Source organism: Hipposideros armiger, unplaced genomic scaffold (genome assembly GCF_001890085.2).
Source record: "Hipposideros armiger isolate ML-2016 unplaced genomic scaffold, ASM189008v1 scaffold_92, whole genome shotgun sequence".
Lineage (NCBI taxonomy): Eukaryota > Metazoa > Chordata > Mammalia > Chiroptera > Hipposideridae > Hipposideros > Hipposideros armiger.
The window spans coordinates 3,519,403-3,533,209 of record NW_017731442.1 but is presented as its reverse complement, the minus strand read 5'-3'; the positions used below and the strand labels follow the sequence as shown (position 1 = coordinate 3,533,209).

General features: G+C 38.8%; 1 protein-coding gene across 3 annotated transcripts in view; it reads left to right on the top strand.

Moving 5' to 3' along the window:
• TP53BP1 (tumor protein p53 binding protein 1) overlaps positions 1-13,807 on the top strand; it is a 122,424-nt gene that overhangs the window by 23,640 nt on the left and 84,977 nt on the right. For all 3 annotated transcript variants that reach the window (XM_019644880.1, XM_019644879.1, XM_019644878.1), the window contains exons 3-6: positions 7,988-8,159; positions 8,747-8,931; positions 9,151-9,244; positions 9,481-9,565. In XM_019644880.1, the coding sequence (XP_019500425.1) occupies positions 8,153-8,159; positions 8,747-8,931; positions 9,151-9,244; positions 9,481-9,565 (371 nt within the window). In that variant the 5' untranslated portion in view covers positions 7,988-8,152. The remainder of the gene's footprint in view (positions 1-7,987; positions 8,160-8,746; positions 8,932-9,150; positions 9,245-9,480; positions 9,566-13,807) is intronic.

The window sequence follows — 13,807 nt, the reverse complement described above, 5'->3', positions numbered from 1 at the left end:
AACAAAACGACAGCAACTTGTCTGTTCCCCTTCCCCCAATTCCCCAGCACTGTTCCCATCCCCCAATTCCCCAATAAAAATCTTAAAAAAAAAAAAGACCAAGAAATACAAACAAATGGCACTACAGAGATACAACCAGAAAAATCCACAATGTTGGAAATTTTATAGAACAATTGACCTGGTTTCATCAACACATAAGTAAATTGCAGGGAATTAAAAAGAGGGGGAACTTACAGATTAAAAGAGACCTGAGATATATCATCCAAATGCAATGTGTAAACCTTGTTCGGAATTGTAAAAAATAAAAATTATGAGACAATTTGAGAAATTTGAACACTACATATTTGATAACATTAAGAAATTACTGTCAGTTTTCTTTGGGTGTGTTAATGATGTTATATTTTAAAAACTCGCTATATTTTAGAAACATACAAGTATTTATGGAAGAAATTATATGATGTCTGGGATTTGCTTAGAAATAGTCAGTGGGGTAGAAGTAAGTGGAGATATAGATGAAATAAGATTGGACATTTGTTGATAATTGTTGAAATTGATGATAAGTACATGGGTTATTATTTTCTTTTTCTATAAAAAAAAAAAGAATGTCTCCAAGCTTTTTGTTATGAGCAACAGGAAGGATGCCATTGCCATCAATTGAGATGGGGAAGGCTGCAAGTGGAGCAGGTTTGGCAGAAAAGATGAATTCAAGTTTAAGCATGTTGAGTCTGAAATGTCCACCAGACATCCAAATGTTTCGAGATATTGAGTAGGCAGTTAGATATATAATTTTGGGATTTGGTAGAGAGGACTGGGCTAGAGATTCAAAGTTGGAGCCATTGGTATATTGATGGTAGTTACAGCAATGAGGCTGGATGAGATCAAGAAAGGGGCTAGAGTAAACAGCTTAGAACATAGTAAATGCTAAATAAACATTCATTATAACCACATAACTACAATTCTTTCTTTTAATTTCTTTCTCTTCTGAACGCCTACAGCACTTTTATCTTGTATTATAGTTATTTGTATACATGTCTTATCTCCTCTCTATATTGTGAATTTCCTGATAGTAGGAACTAGATTAGAATCATTTTTATACATCATTCCCTCTCCACCACCATGGAGTCAGAATGGTGCCTTGCACACAAGTGAATTGAAATTAATAAATGAACTCGAGTTTGTGAAGAAATTTTTGTCAGGGCCATGGATTTTCTGGCTTCAGGTTCATGAGATTCCCTAGGTTGAGGGGCTATATGTGAGCACGGCCAAGATGGGTACTTGTTGTTCTTGCCAGCTAGTTAGCATACCAGCTCTGTACAGCCTAGATCAACATTTGAAATCCAACCCTCCCTAAGACGCTACAGAGGGAAGCTGGGTGAGATGACTCAGAGCAGAGTGAAGGGGGATATGAAATAGTGACATGGGGAGTAGGGTACAAAACTAGGCACTATGTACACACACTTATCTCAGAAGATGAGTAAACATTTCATGGCTCAGCCACCAATGCGTGAGCATGAATCAGTTTGGTTTTCTTGTCCACTGAACTGTTTCATGTTCTTAGGTTTCTCAGTCCCAGAACTAAAAACTCCCTTCTCTCCATTGGGGCTTAAGAGTTCAGGAGTAGCTGATTTTTTGTTTTAATCTGCAAGATGAACTTTTCTCACCGTCTACCATCCTGGCTCTGATCCCTGGCAGTTTCCAAAGGCTCTAAGAACATTCGTTTTCTTACTCTCATCCTATTCCTATGTTGGGTGCAGATAAACTTTTCCTGTAGTTTTGCGTAGTACTGAATCCTGCTCAGCTACAATCTTGGATAATTTGGTATCACTCTCTCTTTATTTTCCTTTTTTATGTATTCACAGTATAATTATCAAGATTAGGAAAAGAACATTGATTCAGTACTACTATAGAATCTATAGACCTTATTCAAATATCACCAGTGAACTCATTAGAGTTCTTTACAGCAGAGTGTAAAACAAGTTCCTGTCCAGGATTTAGTTCTGGATTACATGTTGCGTTTGATGATCTTTTCTCTTTAGTCTCCTCAAACCTGAAACAGTTTCTTTGTCATCTTGATTTTGGTATTTCTCCCCCTCTCCCCTTTTTTTCCTCTTTGTTTTCTCTCTTTTTGAAGAATATAGGCTACTTATTTGTAGAACACCTGTCAATTTGAGTTCACCTAATGTTTCCTCATGATCAGATTCTGGTTATGAATTTTTGGCAGGAGTAAAATTAAAGTGATGTTTCCTTCTCTGTGTGTCATATCAAGTGACACGTGATGGCGTTTTGTCCCATTATTGGTGATGTTAACTGGGGTCACTTGGTTAAGTTACCATATTTTTTTCACCACAAATTTACTACTTTCTGTTTCTAAAATTCTGTACATTTTTAGGGCGATAGTTTGAGACCATGTAAATACCCTCTTTTTCACCACATTATTACTAATTTTAGCATCAATGATATTTATTTTAAATCATCTTTATTGTAAAATAACACACATAAAAGTGAATAAAATATAAATGTGCAAATGTATTAATTATAAATAGTATACCTGTATAATATCCTAGTAATAAAAATAGAACATTTCTGAGCACTTCACTTGGCTCCTAAAGAATTGCAAACCCTCTATCCCCTCTAAAATTAATGACTAGTCCTGACATTTATTGCAATTATGTCATTTCTTTATTTTTGTATGACCTAGGTATGCACCTTTAAATATTAAAATTAGTATTATCTCATTAAAAACACTTTAATTGTAGTAAAATACACATAACATAAACTTTACCATTCTAAAGATTTTAAAGTATGCAGTTCAGTGGCATTAAATACATTCACATTGTTTTGCAACCATCACCACCATCCATCTCCAGGACTTTTTCATCTTCCCAAACTGAAATTCTGTACTCATTAAAAATATTTTTTTTTCTTCCCTCACCCGCCCCCCCCCCCCCCCCCCCCCCCAAGCCTCTGGAAACCACTGTTCTACTTTCTGTCTCTATGTATTTGCTTACTCTAGGTACTTCATACAAATGGAATCATACAATTTCACTTAGCATGTTTTCAAGGTTCATTCATGTTGTAGCATGTTGGTACCACTCTTGATTCTTATCCTGTAGTACTGGCTTCCAGGAAGTTAGGGATTGGAAAGAAAGCTGAGAGGGAAGAGGAGAGCCAGGAACTCTGAAGTCACAGTATGAGAATTTTAAGGAAGAGGGAACCAGTAACGCCATCAAACACTGCAGAGATCAAACAGTTATTAACACACATTTTTAGACTAACTGCTTTGTGCCTGGAATTGTGCTAGGCACCGGATTTATGGAGGTTAAAGCCAGATTGCAAAGGATTACAGAGTTACTGGTATGGAGAAAGCAGAATTTGGAGGGGAAGGAAAAAAGAAAGCCTGAGAGCCTGATAGAGAAGTGGAGTGGAAAAGGGAGATGATACTAGGATGTGGAGGTTCGAATACTTCTACAAGAAGAGGGAATAAGCCAGAGAAGGGAGAATGGCAGGCTCCAGCAATATTCAGACAGGCAAGGATGCCATTCTTTTCCCCCTTCATATCATAACTTCCTGTTTCTAACTTTCTGTTTCCAGGTAAACGGCTCCTGGTAGAGTTGAGCTCTTTGGATCAAACATTTGAAAAGGTGGGCGGGAGAAAACTGCAGCTAATACTGCAGTCACAGTTGTGCTTGGTATCCTGTGTTTGAGAAAGACTCAGGTTGAGAATGGGGCCTACAGCTGATTGACTGGCTGGAAAACTAAGCTGCCTGGAAGGGGTAGCATTGTGCTGCCTTGGTGGGGTTCTGCTGTTGTGCCCCCAGGGCCTTATGTATACTGGGGTGTGGCAAAGTTAGGGTGCTCTCAAAAGGTTAAAGTAGTGGGTTAAAATGAAGAAGGATGAGAAACATACTATTAAATGTAACATATACTCACAATGGAATATTATTCAGCCTTAAAAAGGAAGGAAATTCAGACACATGCTATTAAAATTACAACATGGATGAACCTTGAGGACATTATGCTAAGTAAAATAAGCCAGACACAAAAGGACAAGTAGTATATGACTCCATTTGTATGAGGTACCTAGACTAGTCAAATTCATAGAGACAGAAAGTAGAATGGTGGTTACCAGGGGCTAGAGGGAGAAGGGAATGGGGACTCATTGTATAATGGGAACAGAGTTTTAGTTTGGGACCATAAAACATTCTGGAGACAGATGGTTAATACTTAATGCCACGGAACCATACACTTAAAAATGGTTAAAATGGTATATTTCATGTTATGTATATATTATCACTTACACAAAAATGAATAGGAACAATATGGCAAAATGTTAACAATGTGTGGATCTAGGTGAAAGGGTTTATGAAAGATCATTATACTATTTTTTTATTATTATACTATTTTTACAACTTTTCTGTTGCTCTGAAATCTTTTTTTAAATAATAAGTTTACTTAAGGGCCGGCTGAGTGGCTCAGTTGGTTAAGAGCTCGCTCAAGAGTTTGAGCTCTGAGCAACAGCGGTTCGAGTCAGCCCGAGCTGAGCAACCGGTGAGCTGCCAACAGGTGGCAGGATGGCTCAGCTAAAAAAAAAAAAAAAGCTGGAAATGGAACTACCTTATGACCCAGCAATTCCACTCTTAGGTATCTAGAGAAACTCAAGACACTAATTCAAAAAAGTATATTCATCCCTATGTTTGTTGCAGTGCTATTTACAATAGCCACGACTTGGAAACAATCAAAATACCCATCAGTAGATGTCTGGATTAAGAAACTGTGGTATGTTTACACAATGGAGTATTACTCAGCTGTAGAGAAGAAGGAAATTGTACCATTTGAAATTATATGGATCAACCTAGAGAACATTACGCTAAGTGAAATAAGTCAGTCAGAGAAAGACAAATACCATATGATCTCACTTATATGTGAAATCTAAAGAACTGAATAACAAGTAATGTAAANNCTCTGAGCAACAGCGGTTCGAGTCAGCCCGAGCTGAGCAACCGTGAGCTGCCAACAGGTGGCGGGATGGCTCAGCTAAAAAAAAAAAATAATAATAATAATAATAAGTTTACTTAAAATTAACAGGAGAGGGGTGACCTGTTAGTTCAGTTGGTTAGAGCGTGGTGCTGATAACATCAAGGTTGCCAGTTCAATTCCTGCATGGGCCACTGTGAGCTGCGCCCTCCCTAAAAGTCAACTATGGCATTGTAGCATGAAATGCAGTGTGTAATCAATGACCATGGTTGTTCCTCTAAAATAAAATAAAAAGATAAGATAAGATAAAATAAAACAAAATTCAAATAAAATAAAATAAAATAAATTAACAGGAGAAGTTCTGTAGAGATAAGATGCAGACCAGTTGGGATGACTTTCACTGCAGGGGTTGCAGGTACCTACAACTCTATCAACCTAGTGTTAGGAGGCTAATATACTCATAGTATCATAGGCAATAATTTGACTACCTTAAGTAATTTTTTCAGAAGCAAATTATAATTTTATCATCACCTCTTTGTTGACTTAACTTCTTCATAAGGATGTGTGTGGAGTTGACAGCTTTCCAGTTTCTCCTCTGTTTTCTTCATATTACTTTAATTATTATGGATTCTTAGAACAGTAGGGACACCTGTATTCAGTATTCAAATAAAAATACATTCTAAAAGGTTTTGTATCAACTGTTTTGCCTTTTCTTTGTCACTGCTCAGCCTCAATTATGAATATATAGAACTTCTGCAGTTAGACAGACTGGATTCAATATCTGACTCCTTTGCCAGCTCTGAGACATTGTACAAATCTCTCTCTAAACCTTAGTGTCCTCATCTGTAACCCTCAAAGAGTTGTGAGGCTTTTCGGTGAGAGAGTTAATGTAAAACAGAGCACAATACCTGCCATAAAAATTTAATACATGTTATTAATTATATCATTGGTATATGATTGGTCATGACTGTATAGGTTCAAGTGCAACATAAGGTCAGAATCAATTATATGCTAAATATAAGTCAGTATGTAATAATTTAATATTGCAGCTTAAAAGGGATATATAACAGCTTATCATTAAATTCAGTACTTGTCATATCTTCAGTAAAGTTCTCTGCCACTGAGCTCAGTGGGTAATCATCCTGCTTGCATTTTCTGATCTCTATGGTTAATTTAATGATTAATTTAATTGTCATACTGCCTAACAAGGAATTCACAGTTTGCACAGTTTTGTAAGGCTCTTGTTTTATTTAGTATGGGAACGGCTCAGGCTCATTTATTTATTTTTAGTTATGTTTATTGAGGTTTACTTTACCCTTTTTAGTGTATAGTTTTATGAGTTTTGATAAACACTACAGTTTTTTGTCAAGTAATCAAGAAGGCCTGTTTATTTGTGTCTTGCTTGGGGAGTGGAAATGCAATAGCAGGACAGAGGAAAGAAAAATTATAGTGACTTTGGCGGATTTTTATGGGACTCAAGGTCAAGATTTGCCCCACAACAGGACCTGGTTGTTTGTGCCCTCTTGATCCAGCAGATGAATTCACTTTATCTACCTAGTGTAGTTAATAGTGACCTGACCTGGTCCTTTTAGGATTTAATTTATTTGGTCACCTGTATCCTTCAGCATCTTCCAGTGGAGGAAGATAATAGTCAATTATAAATGATTTCGAGTGAAGAAGTGTTATGTGTCTCTCTGTGTTCCATTCCATTTTTGCTCCACTAATAAAACATCCTGGGACCGTAATTACTGTATATTCTAATTATAGCAACAATAGAGTCTAGATTTTTCAGGGAAGTTTCATTTCAAAGAGTCCGTCCTTTTATTCCTATAAGTAACATATTACTCAGGTGACATCCTTTGATTTTTGGTTTGGAAAATATCTGTGTAATTTGTAACAGCAGAGAGAAGACTGGTTGGTAGGAAGATCCACTTCAGCTTAGCCTATATCAAGTGCTGAACTGGGCCTTTACAGGATAGGAGAATCATGGCTGGACCATGCCTAAGTCATTGTGAGCCTGGGGTTGAGAGAGAAAACCACCTCCTATTGAATTCCTACTATGTATATGCTTGGCAGTGTGTTAGGTGCTTTCCTTATTGACAGCTGCTCTGGCTAGAGTTCCATCCCAGAGCCAACCACTTAAAAAAAACCCCAAAACTAACAACAAATATATTCCTCATGGGGCCTAGTTCATTAATACAACTCACAGCTGCCACACCTTCTATAAGACCCTGGCACCATAATTAGCATAATAGACTCTCAGGGCTTGGAGGGATCTTTGAGGTCATCTAGTTAAAGGAACAGCAGCTGTTCTCTTCACCACGGAGTCTGATGAGAGTCACTGTGCTCAATTCTCTCAACTGGGAGGTGCAAAAAATGTCTGGGGCTATGGTCTCCATAGGCTACAATCCCATAAAAGATAGGGCAACGATAAGCATATGTGAAGCTTGAACTACCTTTCAGACAGGAGAGGGCAATGATAAAAATAGGGTTTACTGGGGACCTCAGACAATGTAAATAGGATGGGAAGAAAGAACTGGCAGAGATATAACGTGAGGCTCTTGAATTTAGATAGAGGCTCACAAAAGGGATCCTGATTGGCACAGGTAAACCCCTAAAGTGTCCTCCTTCTCTTCAGTTTCACCAGCTCTTAAGTCCTAGCTATCCTGTATCCTCTTCTTCTCCTTTCTATTAGAAAGCCTGGAAACCCTCTCCTTTTCCAAGGAAGAGGGTGAGAGAAGAAGCTTTAAGTGCATGAACGATAGAAAACAGATCTTTTTTTTCTCATGTCTGAGTAGTGGTACGAACAATAGTCCTGGAGGCTAGGGAATATATTTCACGCCTTCTCAAGGTCCCTTCAGTTCAAGGATACAGTCATTCTAGGGCTCTACAAGGGGGAGGGCCTGCAACGTCCATGCTGCCATGGAAACACGCCGCCGTGTTCCTTTTTCTTACGTGAGGTGGGGCACTGTGCTTCAGCTGCCAATAATCCACAGGATTTCTTGAGTGGCAGGCAGCAGCAGCGAATGGGCGAGCCAAGATTGCGTGACGCGCGGGAAAAGGAGGAGTTCGAGGCCGGTGGCGGCGGTGGCGACAGCATCGACCTGGGGATAGAGCTGGAGGGACCTGGGGAGCGTGCAGAGACCTCTCGGTCGAGCGCGAGAGATCTCCCGCCGAGATGCCTGGTACTGTTTGGAGAAAAGTGGGGTCGCAGTCATCTCTAAAGGCTTGAGTTTCGGGTCTGAAGGGATGCCTGACCGGAGGGGGCGGGGTGGCAAGCATGGCGGCGGTGACTGGGAAAGGGTTGGAGGGCCGTGCGGAGGGGGTGGGGAAGCAGTAGCTAGGAAGGCTGGGTGGTCGTGAGGAAGCGTGAAGGGCTGTGGGGGTTCAGGCGAACAGAGATTACAAAGCAGCCTTTTGGGGGTGGTAGAGGCGCCAGAAGGACGTAGGGAGAGTTGTGGGGGATGGAAAAAGGGGCGGGAAGAGAAGAGGTTAGGAAGGAGGGGAAAGGATGTCAACGGGGAAGGTGATGGCAAAGGAGAGGGAGAGAAGGATAGGCAGGCTGATTGTAAACTAACGAGGAAATCGGGTCTTGGAAGATATAATAGGAAAGTGCTTGCAAGATTATAAATATAGTAATGTTCTAATTGAAAAGAGGCCTAGACCTGTCCCCTTTCTCAGCTCCTGTACTTCCCGCCCTATAATTGACGCTCAAAGTGAGGGAGGAAGGCTAGTAGGTTACACAGAACTGATCTTTTGTTTTTCCATTCAGGGGAGCAGATGGACCCTACTGGAAGTCAGTTGGATTCGGATTTCTCTCAGCAAGACACTCCTTGCCTGATAATTGAAGACTCTCAGCCTGAAAGCCAGGTTCAAGAAGATGATTCTGCTTCTCACTTTAGTATGCTATCTCGACACCTTCCTAATTTACAGACACACAAAGAGAACCCCATGTTGGTGAGTGATATCTTGTTTGGAAATGATTGAGCAGATTCCCCCTCCCCCCACCCCCCACCCTTCAATTTAGGCCAACCAGCAAATACAAGTACTTAGGAGGTCACACTATCTTTTGGATAAAGTTAGTTGGAAAAATGAAATCAACATGTTCACAGAAAGTGTGTCTCGTTTTGGATTATTTCATATATAGTGGGGATATTATGTATATATGTTTTCTAGGATGTTGTGCCTAATCCTGAACAACCAGCTGGAGAAGAACAAGCAGACAGTAATAGTGGGTTCAATGAACATCTGAAAGAAAACGAAGCTTCAGGTGAGGTGTTTAAAGCTATCAGTCCCTTTTGCAAGGGTGCACTTGTTAGAGCCGGGTGGATTTAAACATGTGGTTGTGGTGAATGTATGTGAGGAAGTCTAGCACAGCATGTGGTGCATAGTAGGCACTCAAAGGGTTTGTTTTCTGTAATGCAGCTTATTAGAGTGGTATTGTTTACATTCCTGAAAGTTTAGTGGTAAATGCTTTTTGTGCTAATATCCAAATATGTTTTTCAGACCCTGTGGATTCTTCTCCTTTGGATACTTGTGGTTCCATGAGTCAGGTCATTGAACAGTTACCTCAGCCAAACAGGAGAAGCAGGTATATTAGTGTTCGAGGGAATTTATTTACACTTATTAATGGATCAATTCTTTGCCTCATCCCAAGGATAAAGGGATTAATCATATATTTGTGAATTAGGGAGTGGGATTTGAGGATTGTATTAGTACTGATAGCTGGAATCTATTTTGTGAAGGTAATAATATTTTTTAAACCCACATTTTTCAATTGTGATCTGTCTTGTGCATGTGAAACAAAATAAGCATTCCTCATTTTTAGCATAGATATGACTTATTAGTGGAAAAAAAATCATCAAAAAATATTTAGATATCAAAACTGTTAGGCATGCTTTCCACCAACCAGAGTACCTCACCAGTTTTAGACCCAGAATGTTTAGTTCATACCCTAAATAATATTCAGTTTTTACTTTGTCTATGTATATCTTTACATTGTCCATTTATTGAGTTTATCTTCTACGCTAGGCACAAGATTGGATGTTTTTTTTAGTTGTGTTTTGAGAGTTTTTTTTTATATATTCTAGATACTAGTCCTTTGTAGGGTATGTGGTTTGCAAATATTTTCTCCTACTGTAGCTTGTCTTTTCATCCTCTTCAGAGGGGTTTCCATAGAGCAGGTTTTTAATTTTGATGAGATCTATTAAATATTTTTAACAGCATAATGTAAATACATAGTTTATTTTAAAAAGAGCTTATAATGAAAAGCAGAGTCCTTTCCCACCCTTGGTCTCTTTTCACAGAGGCAACCCTCTTTAAGTGTTGGAGTTTTTATTTCTTTGAGAAGTTATCTTCCTAGCTATTAATACTATTGTAAAACTAAGTAACACTATTATACTGCCATTTCTTTTTTATCAGATTAAGACCATTGAGTTCTATAATCAAAGATGAGGATTTAACGCAAAACTACACTCTCCCAATTTTTATAATTCTTTTAGTTCTTTCATTGGCTACTTTTGTACTTCTAAATAATATATTTAAATCTTTGTTTTTTTCTTCCATCAGCTTTAGACAATGGAGAGAAATTTAACATCAGTACTACTTTTTGTCTATAATTTGGTGTATTTCAAGCTTCTTCTGATTTACCTAATCATTCTACAAATATTTATTAAATATTTCCTATATGTCAAGCACTGTTGAGTTTTGGGGATACAAAGTGATCAAAAGAGATAAAAATCCTAGATCTTTATGTAGCTTACAATCGTGTATGGGATATAACAATGCATGATAAATAACTAAAAGATATATAGTATGTTAAACGTTTATAAGGTTGAAGAGAAAAGTAAAACAGAAGGGAATGGGAAATGTCACAGGAGTTGGAAGTTTAGATAGGGTCACTTAGGGAATGCTTCACTGTTGTGACATTTGATTAAAAATATTAAGTAAGTGGGGCCGGCCGAGTGGCTCAGTTGGTTAAGAGTTTGCTCAAGAGTTTGAGCTCTGAGCAACAGCGGTTCGATTCCCAGCCCGAGCTGAGCTGCCAACAGGTGGCAGGATGGCTCAGCTTAAAAAAAAAAAATTAAGTAAATGATCTCTCCTGTTACCTGGGATAAGTGTGATCCATGCAGAGAGAACAGCAAGTGCAAAGACCCTGAGGCATGAGCATACCTGAATATTTGAGAAATGGCAAAGAGGTTAGTGTGGCTAGAGTGGAGTAATTGTGAGGAGTGGAAGAAGAGTTCAGAGAAGTAAAGGGGGTACTACAATATGTAAGGCCTTATGGATCACTGTGAGGAATTTGTTACTCTTAGAAAGGCATTCAAGGTTTTTGAGCAGAGGAATGACATGATCTAGATGACTTAGATTTTAACAGAATCACTCTGGTTGCTAGGTCAAGAGCAGACTGACGGGTATATAATTTTTGATTTGTTGATTATACATTAATAAAATTGGGAAAAAATAAAAATAAAAAGCTATTTAAACAAAATAATAATAAGAATAGACTGAAAGGGGAGCAAAGGCAGAGGCAAGAAGACCAACTAGGAGACCACTGAAATAATTTAGGCAAAATATGACAGTGGCTGGACCAGACTAGAAGTGGAGAGTAGTGAGATTCTAGTTTTTTTTTTTTTTTTAGCTGAGCCATCCCGCCACCTGTTGGCAGCTCACGGCTGCTCAGCTCGGGCTGACTCGAACCACTTGCTCAGAGCTCAAACTCTTGAGCGAGCTCTTAACCAACTGAGCCACTCAGCCGGCCCTTCTAGGTTTTTGAAAATAGGATTCAAAGACAGATTGGATGTTGAATATGAGAGTAAGGAAGGAGGTAACAGTGATTCCATGTTTTTGATTTGAGAACTAGAATGGAGTTCTGTTAATTGAGATGAACTACAGGAGGAGAAGCTCAGTTTTAGACATGTTAAAACTGACATCTAAAACTGACAACTTTTCAATTGCTAGTTGGAGGCAATTGATGATGTGCAAGTCTGGAGCTCACGGGCAAGGTATAAGCTGGAGATTTAAATTGCAGAGTCATAATCATGTGGATGATATTCAAAATCAGGAATCTGGATAAGTGTAGGTGGAGAAGAGGTCCAAGGACTCACTGAGCCTACCAACATTTAGAGGTCAGGGACTTGAAGAAAAAACACCAAAAGAAACTGAGGAAAATCCAAGATGTGTGGTTTATGCAGTCTTTCATTGCTCTTCCACTTTTTGTCATATTTGCCCTTGGACTTTCTTTCCCTATGTTTTCCAAGGTCATGCATCTGATCCTCCCAGTTATATAGGTAATGTTTGACAGTTGGCCCTCAAACAACACAGGTTTGAACTGTGAGGTCCACTTATATGCAGATTTTTTTCAATAAATACACGGTCGGCCCTCCTTATCCCTGGGTTTCACATCTGTAGAGTCAACCAACTGTGGATGGAAAATGGTATTTTTGATCTGAAGTTTAGGATCCATGGATATGGAATACTGACTGTATGCATTGTTCTATACCATTTTATATAAGGGACTTGAGCATCTGTGGATTTAGGTATCTGTGGGGGTCCTGGAACCAAGGGGTGCAGATACCAAGGGATGACTGAAGTTTTGGAGGAGTCAAAAGTTATATATGCATTTTCAACTGCATGGGAGGGACAGCATCCCTACCCACTGCGTTGTTCAAAGGTCAACTGTTATTTTTGTGAAAATTTTTACTTAGTTTTTTTCTCTTTCTTGGGTCATGATCCCTAACTTTACAAATTTATGTTTTCATCTTTTTTATGCTTAAGTTATGCTTAATAGTTGTACAAAATATTAACTGTGTAGAAAGTTACAAGGGAGCAAAAAAATGTCATCTATAATTCTGCCACCCAGAGGCTAATTGCTGTAAACATTTTGGCATCTTTTCCCCTCTTTTTTTGTGCACTTGAGTTCCATAGCTGACATGTGAAAAGTAAAAGTTCATGTGTTTGCTGACCTTTTTGCTTAATTACATGAGTGTTTTTCCCATGACAATTAAAACTCTTAATAGTATTTTTCCTGATTTTTTAATTTTAAAAGTTTAAACCCACAGAAGAGATGAAGGGATAGTACACATTTGTTTTCTTTATGTATGTGTGTTTATGTACGCATATGTATGCGTGGGCTTTTTTGAGGGGCTGGATCATTTGAAACTAAGCTGCAGACATTATAGTTCCCCTTAAATATTTTAGCATTTATCCCCTAAGGACAGTACAGTATCCTATATAGTCATAATACTATTATTACACCTAAGAAAATATTAATCGCATAATACCTGATAATATAGTTCAGATTTACCCAATTTTCTCAAAGATGTCTTTTATGTATATTTAAAAAAAAAATCCTAGGATCCAGTCTGGGTTTACACATTGTATTTGGTTGTTTCAAACATTTTTAATGGCTGCATAAAATACACTTTGTGATTATGAAATTATTTAGTAATTTCCCTAATATTGAACTTATAAGTTGTTTCTTTTAAAGATTTTTATTGGGGAATTGAGGGAAGGGAAACCGACAAGTTGCTGTCCTTTTGTTCTTCAGTCTAGTTGTGGAGGACGTGGCTTCACTGGCCCAAGATGGCACCATAATTGCACTCTTCCCGGCTGAGGCAGATCACTTGCCGGTTTCTGGATGGTGGCTCACAGCGGCTGCTGGCTGCTCACGCTGGCTGCTGGCTACACATGGTAGCCCATGGCAACCCACTGCAGCAGTGGCTGCAGCCTACGCTGTTGCCGGCGACTCACGGCAGCCCAGCTCCAGGTTGAGCTGTTGTTCAGCATCTTAGCTGTAGAGGGCAGTGTCACTGGCCCTCATGTGGGATCCGAA